This window comes from Dendrobium catenatum, unplaced genomic scaffold (genome assembly GCF_001605985.2).
Source record: "Dendrobium catenatum unplaced genomic scaffold, ASM160598v2 fragScaff_scaffold_1022, whole genome shotgun sequence".
NCBI lineage: Eukaryota > Viridiplantae > Streptophyta > Magnoliopsida > Asparagales > Orchidaceae > Dendrobium > Dendrobium catenatum.
The window spans coordinates 1940064-1962807 of NW_021319484.1; the positions used below are offsets into that span (position 1 = coordinate 1940064).

The 22744-nt window shown below is 35.6% G+C and overlaps 1 protein-coding gene across 1 annotated transcript in view; it reads right to left on the reverse strand.

The window, feature by feature from the left end:
• LOC110107061 (CSC1-like protein HYP1) overlaps window positions 1-22744 on the reverse strand; it is a 77685-nt gene that overhangs the window by 23293 nt on the left and 31648 nt on the right. The window contains exons 5-6 of the mRNA XM_020837203.2: window positions 18577-18771; window positions 1386-1684 (exon numbers count right to left, since the gene is read on the reverse strand). Coding sequence (XP_020692862.1) covers window positions 1386-1684; window positions 18577-18771 — 494 coding nt within the window. The remainder of the gene's footprint in view (window positions 1-1385; window positions 1685-18576; window positions 18772-22744) is intronic.

Here is a 22744-nt window from a genome sequence, read left to right on the forward strand (position 1 = left end):
CTTTATCCCACTATGTGGGGTCAGCTACATCAATCATTTTTCTCTGTTGTGCCCTGCTAAGAGATAAATTTTCATTTAAATCTAATAAAGAAATGTCATTTCTAATAATTTCTAACCAAGTCTTTTTAGGTCTACCTCAACCTTTCTTAATTTAAGTTAAATCTAATACATCTACTTTCCTAACCGAGTCATCGGAAAGCCTCCATTTTAAGTGACCAAATCATCTAAGGCGTCTCTCTACTTTTATCTTCCACTGGAGCTACTCCAACCCGTTCACGTATATGCTCATTTCGTATACAGTCTCTAAGAGTAAAGCCACTCATCCACCTGAGCATCTTCATCTTTGGAGCACTTAACTTAATATTATGCTTCTCTTTTAATAGCCAACATTCTGCACCATAAAGCATTGTAGGTCTCACTACCATCATATAGAATTTTCCCTTAAGTTTGAGAGGGAATTTTCTATCACACAATAAGCCCAATGCATTCCTCCACTTCAACCATCCAACTTCAATTCTACTAATAATATCCCCATCTATTTCACTATCATGTGGAACAATAGACCCAAGTTATTTAAAATGTGTACTCTTATTAATGACTTCATCGTCGAAAGTCACAATCCCGCCACTAGATCTATTATTACTAAAATTACACTCTATATAATTCAATTTTAGATCTACTCAAACGAAAGCCTTTAGACTCTAACTTCCATAATTCAAGTTTACCTTCAACTCGCTCTCTAGTTTTATTAACAAGAAGAATATCATCAACAAAAAGCCAAGGTACATCCTCTTGCAAATGTCTAGTGAGAACATCCATGACTAAAGCAAAAAAGATATGGGCTTAAGCCTTCATGTAATCCAACTAAAATAGGAAAATACGTGGTCAAACCACCTAGTGTCTGGGCATAAGTAACAGAACCTGCATACATATTCTTAATGACTTGAATATAAGCTTCATTATGTTATGTCAAGAGTCAAATTTTCATTTAAATCTAATAAAAAACATCATTTCTAATAATTTCTAATCGAATATTTTTAGGTCTACCTCTTTTTCTTAAGATATGCCAAATCTAATACATCTACTCTTCTAACCAGGTCATTGGAAGGCCGACGTTTTATGCGACCAAACCATCTAAGGAAACTCTCTCTAATATTATCCACCACTAGAGCTACTCCAACCTTTTCACGTATATAATTGTTTTGCATTTTGTCTCTAAGAGTGAAGCCACTCATCTTCCTGAACAACCTCATCTTTGTAACACAAAATTTAATTTTATTGCTTGTCTTTCAATATCAGAAGAGATGAAAAAAACAGCAGGAAATATCAACATATGTTAAAAGAAATTTAAACGACCCTCAACGCTATTTCCGTCATATACTTACATCTCAAGTATGTTGTTAAGAAAAGGTAACAGCGTCTTTAACTGATTCAAATTGGTAAGTCCTTGGACAAATGCGACAGGAAGCAGAAATAAAATTGTCAGGGTAATTGACGCCACTATAACCAAAAGCTTGGAAATCCATCTCCGTATGAATGATGAAGAAAAAAGAGGCCAATACACATCATGAGGTTCCGGGGCTTGCTCTGTCACCCATTCGATGGGATTTTCAGATAGTTGGATGCGGAGTGCAGTTGAAGCACCATAACGTGATTTAAAGCAGACAAATGCAGCAGACACTTCCTAAAAAAAAAAAACATAAATTAAAATGGAAATATTTGCAAGTAAGAAAGATTAAAGTAAATGTGATAAGAGCTAACAGTTTAAAACTCCATTTGCATAAAACCCACCAAAATTACCATCCATGCCACGCCAAGTTAAGATAAAAAGCCAAAACTACCTAAAATACAGTAAGGTTGTTTTCCAATAATGGATCTCAGTAGATGATTGCTCAGTAAACTGTCGATTAAACCAGAACAGATTGGAAATAGCTGGCATTGCGTGGTTAATAAAATAAAATGGGCTGTTCATCACCAACCATGCATCCTTCTAAATATCTAGTAGGACAAAGCATTTATGTACTAGGAGTATCAAGTCTGATTTCAACATGTACTGGCCCAAATTTTTACTGTTGGAGTAATGTTGACTGGCTTAGTAAACTGGTTCGAATTCCAGGCCTGAATACAAAACATTCTTTAGTTACAATTCTCAAATTCATCATGACTGGTCCAAATCAACGTGGCCCAGTCAATATGATTCACAGAATCACAGCAGACTTTTTTAGATAGAAAGAAAGTGACATTGAACGATATGAAAATAAATAGAGAGCAAGGGAATGGGCAGTGAGAAAGCGAAAAAAAAAAAAAAAAAAAAGGAAGTGACAGTAAGATTGAGATGGAGTGTGTAATTGTTTGTATGTGTGTGTGAGAGAGAGAGAGAGGAAGGGGTGGACGGTTAGAAAATATTTAATGAAAATGCCTGAAGAGATAGCACCGCCCACCTTTAAAATCAAAAAGACATGGGTATAGTTAGTAGCTAGTTTATCATCTGATCAACTGGTCAACCAACTACTCTGACGGGTGAAGAGACTGAGGCAGAAAATTGAGTGACTGCACTGATACATGAGTGAATAAAGATATTTCAGAACTAAACCACTACAAGGCGGGTAAGAAACTCCAAAGGGATGGAGAAGGAGAGGCACAATACACAGATAGAGGAGAGCACGTTGTAAAATAAACGGAAGAGATACACAAAAGACTGATAGCGAGACAGGCCGAGATACACAAAACACAAACATATAGAGACAGAAACTAACAACGCATGGAGAGAATACTAGTTCGAGCAACCCACTAAAAGAAAAATTGAAGCCAAGAAAACAACACCTAACTTGTTAATCCCTGTACAGCAAAAATGAAGACATAAATATCGAGGTATCATAAACAAATCAACAACCAATCAAGAAGAAGGCGTTTCTTAAGCCCCCTTGACCAAAAAATGTATGAATATGAAGCGACTTAAATAAAAAGACTGTACAGCTATACTGTGAACATTACTAATCTAGTCAGGATATTATAAAGTCCAGAGTTTATAAATCAAATTTAATATAAGATGCAAAAAGAATGCAACACTCAGCGTTCACATTACAGAAACTATTAATTTAAAACAGCTAATAAGTACTTTGATGAAAGTAAAAAAAGGCAATGAAAATCAATTCAAATAAAAAGACTAACAACCATCTACTAAAAATTAACGGCGTGAAAAAGGAAAAAGCTACGTAAATAATTCAGAATTCATGCTACAAAAACAAAAACATCAAGCCTTTATCACATTACATGGGTCAGCTATATGAATTTTTTTTTCCTTCATTTTGTCCTATTAAGAGCTAAATTCTCATTTAAATCTAACCAAAAAAATGTCATTTTAATGCTTTCTAACAAAGGCTTTTTAGGTCTACCTATGTCTTTCTTAATATAGGTCAGCTCTAACACATCAAATCTCCTAGGAATGTCAATATATGACCTAACCCGAAAACCTGACCCAGGCCAGGACAAAAAATTTCATGTTCGGGTCGACTCAATCTAGTCGGGTTCAAGTTTAATTTTTTGACCCGGCTGAAATATTCAGGTCTAGGTTAACCTACAAACCCGAATGGAACCCGTTTGTTGCCCGCTCGTTCACTCTCATCTCGCCTGTCACACTCCCTGCTTGCCCTCACACTTGCCCAATTTATTACATAACCTCACATGATAATGTTTTTCAAGCAATTAATTTCTTAAGTATTCCTAGGAAAACTTTTCAATTTCAAATGAAATATTATTTTATCACCTTATTTGAATTTTATTTTCTTATGTTGACATCTTCAATTGAGCAATAATTGTCATAATAAGAAGCCTCTAGTGATATTTTGATGCAAAACATACATATGAATAACAAATACTGCATTAACTTATTATTCATACGGAGGTAAAGACAACATCATTTTAAGCTTTCAACTCACAATAAATTAATTCAGAAGGATAAAAAGATTAAGCAAAATTATAATTTATATTGATTAAATTCTTAAAAAAATTCATCTGAAAACTAGCACCTCACACAAATAAGAAGTGCATATCATATGAATGGTCAGACTCTTAAAAAAACAATTCATAAGGTTTTAAAATTGGTCAAGGTGAAGTATGTATCTTTGGGCACTAAAAATTCTTGCCTGACTCTACATATTTCGAGTGACTATGGGTTGAATATTTAAAAGAAAAATGGGTTATTTGATAAAATACTATGCAAATTTTTCAAATTCATAGAGGATTTTACATTCTTGATTTGAAGCTTCTCATAGGCACAAATTCTCATAATAAATCATCCTTACCAAACATGAGAGAACCTTCAATTAAGGCAAATGCTCTATAGGTTCTAGAATGATTTACTATGTTGACTTCATGTTTGAAGCAACCTGTAGCAATTTGGAATAGAAATATAAAGATTAACATTCATAATTCAGAAGAGTGGTGGTAAAATGATGACAAATCCGATCAAAATATCATAATTCCACCATCCCAACTTATTATGGAACTTAGCCTACTTAGCTAGATAAGGAAGTTGACCCAACAACATCAAGCCTTTGTCCCATTGCATGGGGTCGGCTACATGAATCCTTCTTCTCCATTGTGTCCTGTTAAAAGTCAAATTTTCGTATAAATCTAATAAAGAAAGATCATTTCTAATATTTTCTAACCAAGTCTTTTTAGGTCTACCTCTACCTTTCTTAACTTACTAACACCACTACTTTCCCTATTTTGGTTCGGTTACATCAAGGATCAACCTTAAGCCCATATCTCTTTGCTTTAGTTATGGATGTTCTCACTAGACATTTGCAAGAGGATGTACATTGGTGTATGTTTTTTGCTGATGATATTCTTGTTGTTGATAAGACTAGAGAGGATGTTGAAGATAAACTTGAATTATGGAGGTCAACCTTAGAGTCTAAAGGTTTTCGCTTGAGTAGATCTAAAACGGAATATATGGAGTGTAATTTTAGTAGTAATAGATCTAGTAAGGGGATTGTGACTTTGGGCGATCAAGTTATTAATAAGAGTACACATTTTAGATATCTTGAATCTATTATTCCGAGTGATGGTGAAATAGATGGGGATATTATCAGTAGAATTCAAGTTGGATGGTTGAAGTGGAGGAATGCATTGGGCTTGTTGTGTGATAAAGAAGTACCCCTCAAACTTAAGGGAAAATTCTATAAGATGGTGGTGAGGCCTGCAATGCTTTATGGTGCCGAATGTTGGCCATTAAAAGAGAAGCATAATACTCAGTTAAGTGTGGTAGAGATGAGGATGCTCAGGTGGATGAGTGGCTTTACCCTTAGAGATAGGATACGAAATGAGCATATACGTGAAAAGGTTGGAGTAGCTCCAGTAGAAGATAAGATTAGAAAGAGTCGCCTTAGATGGTTTGGTCACATAAAACGACGGTCTTCCGATGACTCAGTTAGGAAGGTAGAGGTATTAGATTTAACTTATGTTAAGAAAGGTAGAGGCAGACCTTAGAAGGCTTGGTTAGAAAATATTAGAAATGATCTTTCCTTATTAGATTTAAATGAGAATTTGACTTTAATAGGACACAATGGAGAAAAAGGATTCATGTAGCCGACCCCACGTAGTGGGATAAAGGCTTGATGTTGTTGTTGTTGTTGTTGGGTTGGGCCTCCTTTGATTTGGTTCAGCTTAATTGGTTGGTTTATATATATTGTTGTTTAGTTTATGTTCTCATAGATAAGTTTCATATCGACTTATTTTTTATTACGTGAGTTGTTTTTATTTTTGGTAATATAACACATTTGAGTCTTTTTGTCTCCTGTGTTAAGTATTCATGCGATCCTAATTGTTTGGAATTATTTGTGATTATTTCTACTATTATTTCCCATCGTTAGTCTAGATTCTCATCTCATGCTTATCTTGGAGTGAATCCATGCATATATTGGAATTCAACTCTTGTTCAATGCTATGTTATTCTCCTTTTGCTTCTCACCTTCATCAATATGCCTTTGAGTCACTCATTGCTCGTAAGTAATTAGTGATCCAAAAAGATTGTTAATTGAATAAACATTTAAATCATTAAACTCTATAATAATAGTTATTTTTGCATCATAAGCAGCAACAACAACAACAACAACAGCATCAAGTCTTTATCCCACTATGTGGGGTCGGCTACATGAATCCTTTTTCTTCATTGTGTCCTATTAAAAGTCAAATTTTCGTTTAAATCTAATAAAGAAAGGTCATTCCTAATATTTTCTAACCAAGTCTTTTTAGGTCTACCCCTACCTTTCTTAACATAAGTCAAATCTAATACCTCTACTCTCCTAACCGGGTCATCGAAAGGCCGTCGTTTTATGTGGCCAAACCATCTAAGGCGACTCTCTCTAATTTTATCTTCTACTGGAGCTACTCCAACCTTTTCATGTATATGTTCATTTCGTATCTTATCTCTAAGGGTAAAGCCACTCATCCACCTGAGCATCCTCATCTCTGTCACACTTAACTTAGTATTATGCTTCTCTTTTAAAGGCCAACATTCGGCACCATAAATCATTGCAGGCCTCACTACCATCTTATAGAATTTTCCCTTAAGTTTGAGGGGTACATTTCTATCACATAACAAGCCCGATGCATTCCTCCACTTCAACCATCCAACTTGAATTCTGCTGATAATATCCCCATCTATTTCACCATCACTCTGAACAATAGATCCAAGATATCTAAAATGTGTACTCTTATTAATGACTTGATCGCCCAAAGTCACAATCCCTTCAGTAGGTCTATTACTACTAAAATTACACTCCATATATTTCGTTTTAGATCTACTCAAGCGAAAACCTTTAGACTCTAAGGTTGACCTCCATAATTCAAGTTTACCTTCAACTCCCTCTCTAGTCTTATCAACAAGAAGAATATCATCAGCAAAAAGCATACACCAAGGTACATCCTCTTGCAAATGTCTAGTGAGAACATCCATGACTAAAGCAAAAAGATATGGGCTTAAGGCTGATCCTTGATGTAGCCCAACCGAAATAGGGAAATACTTGGTCAATCCACCTTGTGTTTGAACACAAGTAATAGCTCCTGCATACATATCTTTAATGATTTGAATATAAGCATTATTGACTCCTTTCTTTTCAAGAACTCTCCATAGCACTTCTCTTGGAACTTTATCATATGCTTTTTCTAAATCAATAAATATCATATGTAGATCCTCCTTATTTTCTCTATATTTCTCCATCAAACCTCTTAATAAATGTATGGCTTCCATAGTCGACCTACTCGGCATGAATCCAAATTGATTTTGAGAAACATTAGTATCACGCCGCAACCTATGCTCCATAACTCGCTCCCATAGTTTTAAAGTATGACACATTAACTTAATACCTCTATAATTCGCACAATCTTGTGCATCACCTTTATTCTTAAAAATAGGGATTAACACACTCATTCTCCACTCATCTGGCATCTTTTTAGTCTTCAAAATAGTATTAAAAAGTTTAGTAAGCCAAGAAATTCCTTCATCTCCTAAGCATTTCCACATCTCTATCAGAATATCATCAGGTCCAACAGCTTTTCCACCCTTTATTTTCTTTAAAGCCTCTCTAACTTCAGTTTTACTAATACGCAGATAAAAATAGAAATCTTTATTTTCATTTAGGGTGCTAAGGTCACTATAGTCAATCTTATTTTCACAATCTTCATTAAAAAGTTTAGCAAAATATCTCATCCACCTTTGTTGAATATCATCTTCTAAGAAAAGTATTTTTTGATCTTCATCATTAATACATTTCACTTGAACTAAATCCTTACTACTCTTATCTCTTTGTTTGGCTAACTTATACATATATCTTTCACCCTCCTTAGTATCTAATCTATTATATAAATCACTAAAAGCTAATGTCTTTACATCACATATTGCTTTCTTAGCATCCTTACGAGCCACATTATAAATTTCTCAATTATCAGAATTTTTAAAATTAAATCAATTTTTATAACAAAACTTCTTATTATTAATCTTTTCTTACACATTTGGATTCCACCACCAACTATATTTACTATTAGGAGATTTTCCGTTTGATACTCCAAGGACATCTTTTGCAATATTCTTAATATCACTAGTCATTTTTTCCCACATAACATTAACATCCTCATGCACAGACAAAATCTTAAGATCTAAAATCTCATTCTCAAAAATATTTTTGTTAATATTTTTTAAATACCCAGCATCTAATCATAGAAAATCGTTTTACTTTATTTTTTTATTTTATGCCTCTTTATTTTAAAATTCAAAACTAATAATCGATGTTGGGTACATAAATTTTCATTTGGAATAACTTTACAATCTTTGCAATCTAAACGATTTAATTTTCTAATAAGAAAGTAATCAATCTGGATTGTACTATATCCATTTTTATAAGTGATGAGATGCTAATTCCTTTTCTTAAATAAGGTATTAGCAATTGAAAAATCATAAGCTAAACAAAAATCCAATATGATCTTGCCACCTTCATTCGTCGTTCCAAATCCATGGCCACCATGAATGCTTTTAAAATCATCTACTTCTCTACCAACATGTCCTTTTAAGTCATTCCAAAAATTTAATTTAGAACTCATATTCAAACCTACTTGAGGAGCATAAGCACTTATAATATTAACAATCTTATCATCAACAATAATCTTTAAAGCAATAATTCTATCTCCAATCCAATTAATTTTTATAACATTATCCTTTAAACTCTTATCTATAATAACTCTTTCTCTCCACCATTTAGTTTCCTGAATGCACAAAATATTTAATTTCCTATGAATCATAATATCTATTAATTTCATTAATTTTCCTGTAAGGGAACCTATATTCCAAGTTTCTATCCTAATTTTAGTTTCATTGACTAGCTTCTTTGCCCACATCCGTCCTTGATGTGGGAACCCTTGCCTATTTAACACTACACCCGGGGAGCCGGTGCAGCGACCCTTGCACACTTGTCACTGTATTCAGGCCATACAACGCGTCGCTTACAGGGGATGCCCTAGCATTAACATAATTTCTTAAAGGATTCATGTCATTATTGTTCGACAAGTTTTACGCTGGCTGTCGACTACCTAACGCAACCCTCAACTTTCTTATCCAGGACTTGAGACCTGGCAATGGCGATTAGAAAGACGGGAAAAGTAAATTAATTTAGATTGTTCAACAATTATGATGAAAAGTCATCTTAACGTGATTCAAGAGTTACCATCAAATTTTTATACATGTGTAGTCATTCGTGAAAAAATAATCAATCTATGTACTCAGATCAAATATCAATAGAGGGAAGAGAAACCTCATGATCAACCAAAGATCGAGTAAAGGCATTGTCTTCAAACTCAATTAAACTAAAGAATGAGATGCAAGGCCTTCAATGTAGTCGAATAAAAGATAAAAAAACTCTTCAATTGTTCACTTTTATCCACTTATCAAGAGAGGGGAAGACCATAATTATAACTACTTTCACATGCGGGGAAGTATACAAAACATGAGATCGCCAGGTGTTGGGTTGTTTGGCTTAAAGTCACTGAACTAGAGAAAGTCAAACTCAAGCTTGGGTGACAAGATCGATCAATATGGGTTGTCAAATACGGAGGTCCACAGGCTCAATATCATTAGGATAGAGGTCAGTGGCAAGTTTATGATATGGACGGTGTTGATGTTGAGATTGGGAGCGTGCTAGAGCGGAGACTCGCCAAATTGCTTAAAAGAGATGGATCATGCCAAATGAAATGCAAGGTAGAGGGATTAGGTGCAGGAGGCACTTATAAGTGCAATTGGGCCCTTTTCCTAAGAGACGAGCAACGAAAGAGGGTAGAGTAAAAATGAGGAGAGGGGCTACGCGAAACGCATGACAATAGAAAAAAAGAGAGAGAGAGAGAGAGAGAGAGAGAGAGGAAGGATATTAGGAGAGAGATAATGGAGGCGATTCATGTAGCCTATAGATGACAAAGTGGGGAATAAACATCGACGACTCTTAAGATGCAAGAGTGAAAGATGGGTAGTGGAGAGGGCACAAATAGATGTTGGAAAGAACCAAAAGAGGAGACAAGTGCATAGGCTTGATTGAAGGAAAGAGACAGAGGTGTGGCGCAATAGAGAGATATATTGGGGGAGTCCTCATGCAAGTATTTTTAGAGAAAGAGATGAGAGAATGAAGACGTGGATATCATGCACAAGGGGGGAGTAGTTCATCGTGCACAATCGTGATTAGAGAGGTGTGAAAGTTTTGTTTTTACAAATGGATATGCTAATATATTTGATTTCCCCATAAAAATACTTTTATAAATTTATATATCAATAAGCAAAAAAATCATCAAATTAGTCCCGAGACTATTTACGATGTATTTATTGACCTTAGACTTATATTCTCAATGTTAGTTCAATAAATTATAAACAGACACGTTGAGGAACCAAAAGAGTAGTTTTTATAAGTTGAGGAAAAATTAAAGACTTGGACCTAATCAAAATGAACAAATACTAAAAAGTCTAGAGACCAATTTAGTCATTTTCTTATAAACTAACATGTTGACCCTACCACTTAGACTACGTGTAAGACGAAAATGGCGAATCAAGCAGTGCGCAGGACGGCACAACGCGTCACTCAAAGGGTCAAACGACCTCCGAATGCCAAATGGATAGCGGCATTGTGATCAGAATATCGAATTCTGCTAGGTTGAGGCCCATCACGGTTGAATCGGATGAGATCGATCAAAAAGGATGATCAACACCCAAAATTAAAGCGTGACGCTAATCAAACGACGTTAGATCGACGAACAAGCTTCGTTGTTGAGTCTGGAGCGTTGTCAACCTCTAAAAACTACATTTTGTTTACTCAATTTGAGGCATCCGGATGTGTGGCACGAATTTTGAGGCGCTGCCAAACGAAGTCTAATTGTGAAATTGCGATCGAAACATCCCAAATATCATAGTATACCTAAAAATGACATTCAATTTGATAAATTGAAGACATGCAAGAGTTTCTATACATATGTCAAAGCAGAGCACACATTTCGAGAAAATTAGCCTCGGTATTGCTCAAACGACGTCTGATTGCGAAATGGATTGCGTCATTGTGATCGGAACATCGTCAATAGCCTAAATGCACTATTAATTTGTTCAATTACGATTATTTGGCGAGGTCGACAAGCATCCTGAGGCAAATCAAGCATTTCAAGGAAAAGGTCGTTCGTCACTACCCAAATGACGTCTGATTGACGAACGGACTTAGTCGTTGTGTCTGGAACATCGTCAATACCCTAAATACACTACCAATTTGTTCAATTGAGGTCAACACACAAATCGACGCTGTTCCAAAGCGGCTACACATATTTCGAGAAAAATTAGCCTCGGTGTTGCTCAAGCGACATCCGATTGTGAAACGGACTGCGTCCTTGCGACCAGGACATCGTCAATACTCTAAATACATTATTAATTTATTTAATTATGATTATTCGACAAAATCAATGCATAAAACGAGACCAAATGCGCGAAAATCGAGATAATGCACAAGAATTGAGGTCGTATTCATTGATTGACGTATTACTATCAGCCTAATTAATGACATTGCTTATAATGGCAAGTTATTATTAGCTCTGCCAGTGGATTTAACCGAAATTAGTAAGTCAACTGAGAAAATCAAATCAAAATTACTTTGCATTAATGCTAAGACCTCAAACCTCTCGAAGTATACTCTGATCTCCCGATTTCCCGCTAAGTTTAGCGTTTAAATCACCTGAAATCCCGCTACTGTAGTTTCTCCCGTCAGGTCTATGATGTGATCTTACCGCAAACGAGCTCAGACTTCATTCCTTAAAATGAGAAGGTAAACCAAGACTTTGATCTTCTCTGTTTTTTAAGCCTCCAAGCTGCCGCCCCACTTGTTTTCTTGCTCTCGATTCCTCCTCACCGAAAGCTCCAATCACACCTCTGCTATTCCACTCAACACACTTACAAGTAGCCTTCCCCACTCAATTCCTGTTCGTTCTCTCCACGTCAAACCACCAAGCCAAATCCAACGAATATTCCCTGCCGTCCCAGCCCGAACTTCACAGAGCTCGCAAGCTTCAGCACCATGTCCATCTCCTTCACTGTCCCTGACAGCCGTTCATCTCTTTGGAATTCCCTCTCACGTGAAGCTCAGCAAACTGACGCCAGAACTCATGTCCACACCACCTAAGAGCTTCAAACTCTGTCCCTTCAACTAATTCCATAGCCCTCTGTATTTAAAGACTTCAGTAGCTCCACGTGAGACGTCTGCAGAGCAAGCATTTTATTCTTTTGTTTTATTTTATTTTACTTTACAACAACTTATTCTTTACTACACTAAAAGACAACTCCTGACACTCTTTATGCATCCATGTGAAGCCGTATAGCATTATACAAAGCAGCTTTTCCTGCAGCCCACTATAGTCCAAATTCCACCTCACCTTTACCCAAAAAAAAAACCTACTCTACAGTTTGTTACAGTATCATTTTAACCATCTAAAAAAGCACATCACTGTGACCTATTTTTATTTATATCCTTTTTTTTTAAGTGATCATCATGTTTTGCCATTATCTATCATTAGCTATTATCTTAGGTAGCAGCATTAACTGATGTTATCAGTAATAAGAGTTCTATCTTTACTGTTAATATCACTTCAAAAGAAGACGAGCTATAGTAGCATTAGCAGCTTATTTGTTAGTAACTATAACCATTTTCTGCTGAAGTTTTTTTTTTATATATATGTATAAATATATATGATATTTTTTGTAGTTTTATGTATACATATATATACACTATTTTATGTATATTTATATACATACTACATATATATACACTATTTTATGTAGATAAATATATAATTTTAAATTTATGTACATACAAGTTTCTATTAAATTTAGGCATATACTATATTCTCTTAAAATATTCTAAAAAAAATGGAGAGGAAAAGCAAAACAAAAAAAAGAATAATGTTTAAAAGAGAGAGAGAGAGAGAGAGATTTCAAAAAAAAGAGAAACAAAAGATAGAAGAAGAAGAAAGTTCAAATTTTTTTTTTTTGCAAACTTGAAAAAGGTCTATTTCGGCGCTTGCAAGGCGACGAACAACCACATATGCATGTTTTTCTCTTGCGTGATAGAAGGGAATTCGTTGCGATGCTTGCGATGAGGCGGGTAGTTTCCTAAAGTCCTATTTTCAGTGTTTATGGCCCGCCGAGGGACCCCCTATGCACGCTTTTCTCTGGCGTGGTGGGAGGGAACTCGGTGAGGCGCTTATAACGAAGGTAGGCGAGCCTTGTGTGTGCTTTTTTTAACACGGCCGGGCCAAAATATAAGTACCCGTATGCGGGAAAAAACTACCTTCTTTTAGGAGGTACCCGAAGACCCATGCATGCCTTTCTCTGAAGTGGTGTGATTGAAGATTTTTTGCCTCGGTGTCATCAGACACTACCCGTGCACGCTTTTCTCTAGTATGGTGGGAGTCTCAGACTCCTAAAATTTTTCCTAAACGGGGGAGACGTCGAGAGGCTGCCAAAATTTTTCAACAAGAACTTGAACAAATTTTGGACAACAAGGAACTTTGGACTTCAACTGAATCTGAACAAATGAAAAGTAATACAGAATTTTTCATGATTACTAAAGACTCGAACTCGATCCGAACCACAGAGGACATTACACTTGGGTTGAACCATATTGAATGGAGCTTGGACAAGACTCAAGAAAACTTGACATTGAACAATCAACAATATAGTGAACTCAAACTTAAAAATAATGACAAGAACTTGAACTTGATATGAATGTCAAGTGAAAAAAACTTGGACACTTGAACTCAAGCAAAGATTTGAGTTGGACTACAGAGAACTTGAACTCAACAAAATCACAAGGAGTCTTGACTTGAACTTGAACAACACAAAGGACTCGATTTTGACTCCAGTGAACTTGCATATTGAACTCGAACTGAATTCAAATAATTTGATATCTGAGTTTGAACCTAAATCATAAGAAAGGAATTATACTTAAATGTCCAAATTAAAGTGATAACTTTTGCGAGTTAAATACAAATAAAAATGGAGCTTATGGTGAATAAGAAGCTTCTAAACATACATAAAACTTGTAGCAGACAAGACTTCAAGCAAATACAACTCAAAGTGAATGCAGGGACTTGTCATGTAAGAATTTGTTTGATTAAACAGATTTGCATAGCGAGTGAACATGAAGGAATGTGATGGCGTCCCTATCACCAACAACAATTCAATTCTAAGAAGATACAACAACGAAAGAGATTAAATACAGAAAAACAAGTAAGGATTTATGTATAGCATTCATAAGCAATAACAAGTGGATTCATGCATAAGTGAATACATCAATCAGCATACAAATGAAGACAGGGAATATACTGCAAATATGATGAACCCCTTGCACATACTCATGCAACGTGCTACTTGCAAGGAAAAGGTGATTGATCAGTGACAACTGCAAGCACTTACGAATGATCGTAGGATACTTGTCATATGAGTAGCTTGCTACCTACAAACAAATACGGGGAGAATTGTAGTAAACACAACTCACATACATTCAAGTCCGCAAGCAATGAAAATTGCAGCGTCCTCATAACAAATATCAAAATGCTGCAGCCCCTTGCAAGGCCGCCAATGGATTTCACAGTGAATGCAAATACCCGCTACCGGCAGCAAAAGGTTCTTGATAAAGATTCCTTATATGCTTAATAACATGTTTGCGGGTGGTGATTTGTACTAGGCATAGAATGTTGTAATGCTCCTATAGTAAACGACCACCCAATGGAGATAAATATATAGATCCTCAGCAAGCAAAGGCAGGTGAAATGCAACAAATGCGAGCAACTATGAGCTACTGACTACATCAAATGCAAGCTCCCACGATCCGCTAAAGGAGTCCCGTTATACATTCAACTTACTATCCACAAGCAAATGCTGAAGAGACTACGACGAAATGAACTTCTACGAGCCATCATAAAAGACCCGCCAAATGTTCAAAATGCCCCCGCATATGCACTGTAGTTTGTATACACATAGGTACACAAGGGGTAGGTGCAATCACAAAACCCACATGGGCCCCAGCGAGCGTGTTTTGGGAATACACGTAACGTCTAGGGATGCTGTGCGGGTCAATAAATTTGTACCCGATCCTCCTAATCAAGTAAATAGGAGTCAACAAAGTTCAACAAATAATTATAAAATGTCTCCAAATATCCGCATGGGCCCTGGCGAGCGTGTTTTGCATACACATGTGACGTCTAATGATGCTGCGCAGCTCAATAAATGAACCCAAGTTCGAGCCCGATCCTTCTACATTGATAGATAGGAGTTGACATAGTTCAAACCATCAAATAATATACGGCCGTGGTATCGACCCAGATATTTGTTTTAATACGTTTATATAAGGCCTTCAGGGCCTATTAACAGATAAATTCATTAATAAAATATACAGCCTACAAAACCTGATCCTCTGTCAACAACTCGACAGAGTCGCCAATGTTCAATCAACAAAAGGAAATGACCCCAAACACTCCAATAATGGCTATGTTGAATGCAGATCTCAACCGGAGGGGTTAATTACAAATGTCCAAAATGCCACCCAAACTCCCAGAAATTTCCAAAACCTTAAAAATCCATATATTTAAAATGGAAATCCGATCATTAACCACTTAAACTAAAATCCATTCACCCTTCGCAACAGTTTGTCGGGGTGGACAATTTAAAATTTACTTCAACTCACATAAAGCTAATACCTAGTCGAAAATATCACTAAAATCCTATTCTCAAATAATCTCCTGCTAGTAAGGACGTGGTACATGTCCTCTAATCGGCGATTTTTCTGCCAAATGGCACCGCAGTATAAACGGTTATGACCCAGGGCCCTCTGAACCGAGTGGTTTTGTAGCCAAATGGCACCACGAGATAACGGTTATGGCCATAATCAATGTATTCCTTAATGGCATCAAATCCTTCAGATATAAATCAATATGATATAATCGATAAGACACAAAGCTCTCTGTTAGCTAAGGTGGATTCAAATTTGTCCCCTTAGACAAACATTCACCCCAGATCTACAAGGTAGCCTTGGACGACGCAACCCATGGCTGCCGACAAGGATCCTTCTGTCAGGTAGGGTCGACTACCTCCTCTGACTAAGTAGACCAGGGACCACGATGGCCCGGGACAACGAAACCATTGGATTTTGATCGGGTCCATCATCTATTCCCCCACCATTCGCTTTAAGTGCAAGGTGACGAAATTTCTATTTTAAATATTCAATCTTCAAATTTTCCAACATCCCAAATACATGTTTGCTACTATACACCTGATACTACGTATCTATGGATACGACGTAGTTGTTCGATGACTAGCCTTAATCGAAAGTTCTCTCTTGTTATCAGGAGGGGTAATTAACTATAGAGGATTGCGCCTATAAGAAACAAGAACTCAGATCATAAAGTCCTCACAAAATGAGGATGAAATCTCTGGATAGTGTCTTATCTACAAACTCATCTTCCTTCCAAAATTTACCTCGGAGTTTAAATCCGTTAAAACTCCCCTGAAAAGAGGGTAGAGACCGAGGCCGAATTTTCGGAGCCCACATAACCAAAAACAAAATTGATACGGGATTGGCTATTCAACATGAAAAAATTTGAAGATATGTCCCGAAGTTGCATCATAAGATTGCTCAATTGTTCAACAAGTTCAGCATGCATAATTTTACTCAATTTCATTGGCAGGGGTAGATTCAAATCCTAAATGAGATTTAAATTTAGTTTTGGATATAATCTCAAACTCAAATTTCAAATACAAGGTTTAACTTTTATAAACATGCCTTGATGAGATTTTAGTGCACATTCCAGAATAGATGTTGGTGCAAAAGCAGATAAATGATCATTCTATAATTGCAATTTTTTGCATCTAATAAAAAAGGAAAAGAATATCCAACAACTCCACTTTCTTCATTAAGATCAAATTCGAACATGAATGATACTCGTGCTGGTGTGTTTAGCAGATTTTAGGTGAAAAATGTTAAATATTTTCCTACAGAAATATTGATCAAAGAGTCAATTGTTCTAAGAAGAGAACGGATGCAGTATTTCTCTAACTCTAAAGCACTACAGTAAGAGAATTGTAAGTAAATTCATGCTTAATTTTTTACCCAAAACATTTAATGAAAGACATTAATATCATGCAAAAAATAGATATGAATAACATAATAATCTCTAAGCAAATTTTTTTGGCTATAAAAGCTTCAAACCTAAAAAATATTAAAACGCACTATAAGTACCATGTTTTAAATCTTAAATTAATCGTGCATTTGATCTTTATACTTCAAGAATGACAATGTTGTCATCTAAGCTTATATTCATTTCATTACAAGTTTTGTTTATTTGAAATTTTCTCCAAAATAATTGAGTAGGTCCCATTAATTTTTTTTAACAAATTCTACTATCTAAAAATCAGAAATATTATACCTTTCAAATATTTTTTCAAGATCATCTAACTTTTCTGAAGATACCATAGAATTGTGCCTCCAATCAAATGTATGAGTGATACTTTTAACTCCCTAAAAAAAGGATTTTATTTAAATTACATCTTTTTGTTATTTTGTTAATTCAGCTCAATATTATGCACTGTCAGTAGATATTGTGATAAAACCTTAAGGTTTTATACTAAATTCCATGTAGAACATCTTAAGGGACTAAGTTTTCTTAAGCAAATCTAACAAATGATATAAAAATCATGTAACAAACACCTAAAATTTACAGAGCAAAAAATATTAATCCAAATCAAGTCATGACAACGTTGAAGAAAATTGAAAACGTCATGGAAATCAATCCATATGAAAAGACTAATGATCTTCTACTAGAAACTAACTGATGTGAAACAAAATGCGATGGAGGAATTACTTTAAGAAATTAAAGAGATCGATTGAAACTTAATAACCCAAAATAAAATTATCGTTTATAATAAAAGAGTGATCCTTAGAACTCTTAGTTTTCTGACGATGTCCTCATCACTAACAAGAAAATTAAGAATCATGAAAATCAGCACAATCGATTCAACGTCATGTAATCAACAAAAATTCAGATGGTAAGGAACCCAACTACACAAAATCAAACTTTCAATCAATAATAAAAGAAAACATTGAAGAAGAAGAAAATGAAGGCAGCAAAAAAAAAAGAAATAAAAAAACAAGCCTCCTGCCAGAATAAGCAGATAAAATCTTAAAATTTTTCATGTTTCAGATTGATCAATGATTAAAATGCTCGTATAGTAGGAGAAAAAAGTTTTATCATCGACGAAAATAATTGAATTTATACCATAAACTGTTACATGACTCAGAATTCTCATATTTATAGACAGAGAAATAACAAATTATTAATAGACTGCTAACAAACAATTAACGATTACAAATAAACTGTTCAAAAACTAGTAATGAATTAAATGAAAGCCCAGAATAATCTTAACAAATAATAAAATCTAAAAGATATAAAATAATGCAAATATCCATTAAAATAAAATTCAATAATTATGTCCACATTAATTAATCTGCATACCTCTACAGTCTTGGAATAGCCAGATTGTTGCTGTCTCACATTCTCTTCTAGATCTTCCAATCTCTTGCTATAATCCTGTACTAAATCCTCGCTTTTCCCGAACAATCCAAAGAAACAATTACGTTCAGAGCTAGCTGGATTATGGGGTCTTGACCTTAGCCGGGTTAGTCTTTTGTATATGTTCTCAGCATCTCTCTGAAGAATAAACGATCAAAACAATATTTAAATCTACTAAACTTGCCAAATATAGAATTGCCAAAAAAATGAATTAAGCTAGCAAAAACGCATATTTAAGGCACCAAATCAAAGACGGAGGAGGAGAATATTACAAATTATACTTTCAAAGCCTAAAAGCAAAAGAAGCAAGCTCCTAACTCCAATTATAATCTCTACAAAGTTAACGGGACTGTTGCTTCCCGCATTTCAAATTTTTTTGAAGTGACATAAATTTGGGAGAATATTATAACGCAAATATGTGAAAGCAGGAAATTCCAAAATGGATTGTTATAGATATCAAGCATAATTAATGCATTTATATTTTGGTTTATTTTATTTTGATATAATTTGAACAATATTAGTTGTGTTTTATATTTTTTTTTTAAGCTAATCAATGATGGAGAACATCCAATGATCATGGTAGGATGTGCTTGGGCATGGCAAGGCTTGGGTTTGCTAGCATTTGGGTCCTTTTGTCCTTGGGCTGCTTGCTGTTTCTCGGTTTGGGCCTTGGCTGCTCTCGGGTTAGGCTTTGGCTGCTTGGTTTTAAGCTAAAAAAAATTGGGTTCTACTTGGTGCTAGCTCATTAATGCTTGAGCTGAAGTTTAGCTCATTATTTAGTGGTATAAATTATAATTACACTTCCTAGCTCATAAATTCATTAAGGTATGCGGAATTGAGCTTGTTTCTTCATATTCTTGTGTCTCCTTGGTTTCTTCCTTGTGAATAATTATTGTGGGCTGGTTGTCTTTTCGGTTTTCTCCCTGGCTGCTTTCCCGTGATTCCCTCTATCCCGTTTTCGGTGTTGGCTCCACGGGTCCCTCCTTGGCTATGTTCCCGTAGTTCTCTGGTTGTGTCCCGTGGCTTCTCCAACCAGTTTTCTGTTTTGTTTTTTGGGAGCAGTTTTGTGGTGTTTTTTTGCCCTTCTTCTTCCCCTTACCTGATTGGTTTGGTTGGAGGTTGATGTTGGCTGTTTGGCTCCCCTTTTTGCCTATATATATGAGAGGATTTTATTATGAAAAGGTTGTTGATGAACTTGAAAGAAGTTGCTAAAAACCTAAGGGTTTCTTCTCTTAGAAAAGCTTGAGAGCTTGTTCCACCCCCTTTCCTCCTCTCTATTTCATCTTGGCTTCTAATCTCTTCTTCTCTACGCAAGTTCCACTCGACATGTATCCTTCTTCTTGAGCATTTGGAAGTTGTTTGTTGGCTGATTTTTGGAGACATTTGCCGGAGGAGTTTGGTAGGACGTTGGACCCATTTGCTGTGGTGGACCCTCGATTTGCAAGCCTAAGCACTATTTTTTATATATTTTCCTACTCTCGTTGTATGTGAAGAAACCGCTTGACGGTTGTTCTAAGGATAGCATTTTTATGTTATAATTTTGTTTCGTTTGATTTGACTTTTCATTTATCTGGATGTTTGCAAGTTAAAATGAATCGAGTTTGGTTTTATTGTCCTTGTGTTCTCCAACTTGGCTTTTCTTTCTAGTTTGCTTACATCAATAATCCACACTGTAAAAGGTTTTCTCTAACAGTCACTTCTCAAATCCTTAGACAAGACTCATAACCTCTTTGTCAAATTACACATCATGAGCCCATGGACAAAAAAAAGGCATTACGAACTAAGCAACAAATAAAAGGTTCAAGGGTGTTTCACGAACATTTATATTACATTCGTCTGTAAGGTGTGTATATATTTACTAAGAGAGAGATATAGAGAGAGAGAGAGTTAGACTATGGCCAATCCGCAGGAAAATTTTCTTTCTACCAATTTTCTTTTTCAAAAAAATTAAATTGTAAAGGCTCCAAAACATTGAAATTTATTTGACTAACACGCACAATTGTTTACATGGAATTATGGTAATTTATCTCAGTGTAAGGTTCAAAATGAATATAGAAAGAAGGGAAAGAGGGAGAGATACTTGCACCATCTCGTTCACTAGAATATTGCTAACACATTGATTGAATGGATAAACTCAACCAGAAGAGAAAAATAAAAGAAATAATAAAATAGTGATGTGTATAAAATCAAATATATACAATAACTCCCAATGATGTTGATGACACTAAATGATGATAAAAATTTTAAAATATGACACTAAATGATGATAAAAATTTTAAAATATATACACACAAAATAAGGTGATAGTATAAATTACTCCACACACATTTATGTGTTTGCTCCATCTGTGGCCATCATAAAATTTGAAAGGTGTCTACTGGGGTTCAAGAATGAGAATGCATAGAAAAGTATCACGCATGGGCAACTCTACAAGGAATGAGAGAAGAATAACAACACAAAAATACTCAAAGCTTTAAAGTGGTTCAACAAGCGGCCTAAATCAACTAGGGTTCAAGATGAAAAGATTTATTGCATTCCCAAGGTGACAATCATTGAGGACGAACAACTCAGGTTCCCAATAAGAGGATTGAAAAAGAAAATAATTCAACAAGAAAATATCACAATTAATAAAATTACAGCTGAGGAAAATGATAGTAAACTTTGGGATTATTGTTGAGATGAGTTTGGCCCTTGATGTCGGATCAGCTTGTGCAACTTTTAATGCAATTGCCTTTCAAAAAATCTATTCATCAACCGCTTTAAATGAGCTAAGAACAAGTATTTACAAGAGTTGAGTGCCTTCAACGTTGAACTAGTTATGATGATGAGTTGAGGGCTCAAGGCCATGTTGCTAACAATCCTTAGTGGTATTTAATGTCAATGATGCGACCAACATGTTAGTGAATGTGAAAGATTATAGGAAACTAATATATCCCAATCAATCAAGGAACTGAAAAGTACATACTAGCTTATGTGGCAACCAACCTCTATCTGATTGACATACCTCAATGTATGTGTTAGACCGGCTCAGCCAGTCCACGAGACTGGCTTATGGACGAAACAGGCAGAAGTTTCGCCTCCTGTACGCATGATGTGATCGCCCCAGCATGAGAGAGCTATTTAAGAAAGATTTTTAGGCAATTAGGAGGGAAATTTGAATGAAGGGACTATTTAGAGATTTCCTTTTTTATTGTACGCATTCAATAGTTTGTTTTCCTAGAGTTATGGCATCTTGAATTTGGCTAAATTTTGAGATCTCTCGAATAGAGGATCAATTGTATCTTGTTATTTTTCTTCTGTTAGTTTGTGTTCTTGCAATAAAATTACATTTTTCTGATTTTACCGTTGGATATGTGGATCGTTCTCGCTAATTTCATCATGATCGTTAGGTTTTACTTGGGAATTTCAAGTATTTCCTAACAAATTGGTATCAGAGTTGTTCGATCCGAGCACCAAGGCTGAAAGAAAAATAGAAGTATTGGAAGGGGAGATCGGGCAATTGAAATCATATTGTACATCATATTGAAAAGATTTCTCAAAAAACTATTTTCAGCAATCCATGAGTAGATCGATGAGAAGTTTGACATCATGGAGAAGATAATAAAAAAGTTGCTCGAGTTCCAAACCAAAGCGGTATTGCCAGAGGAAAGAGGAACCACCAATGACCAAGGGAATGGAGGAAACCCTAATTCGATAAGGAGAGGGAAAGATCAGGAGGTGGAAATGTTGGGGAAAGAAGAGGGGATGCCACTTTTAGAGCCACTTCCAAGGAGAGGAAATGGTGAAGGAGTGGAACTTTTAGTGGAGCTGCAGAATTTGGAAGGAGAAAAAGATTGGGAGAAGATAGAAGCACCAGACATGATTTTACCACCCCTACAACAATATCGATGGGTGTTCTAGCAAGTTCAAGGGTTGAATCCTTCGCATGAGCGCAAGTATGTTATCATCTTGAAGAAAGGAGTCCCACCTATCAGTGTTCGTCTATACCGTCTTCCCCAAATCCAGAACGAAGAGATTGAGAGATTAATCAAGGAGATGCTCGAGGCAGGGATTATTCGACCAATTATCAGTCCATTTTTCAATCCAGTGGTATTAGTTAAGTGCTTCAATA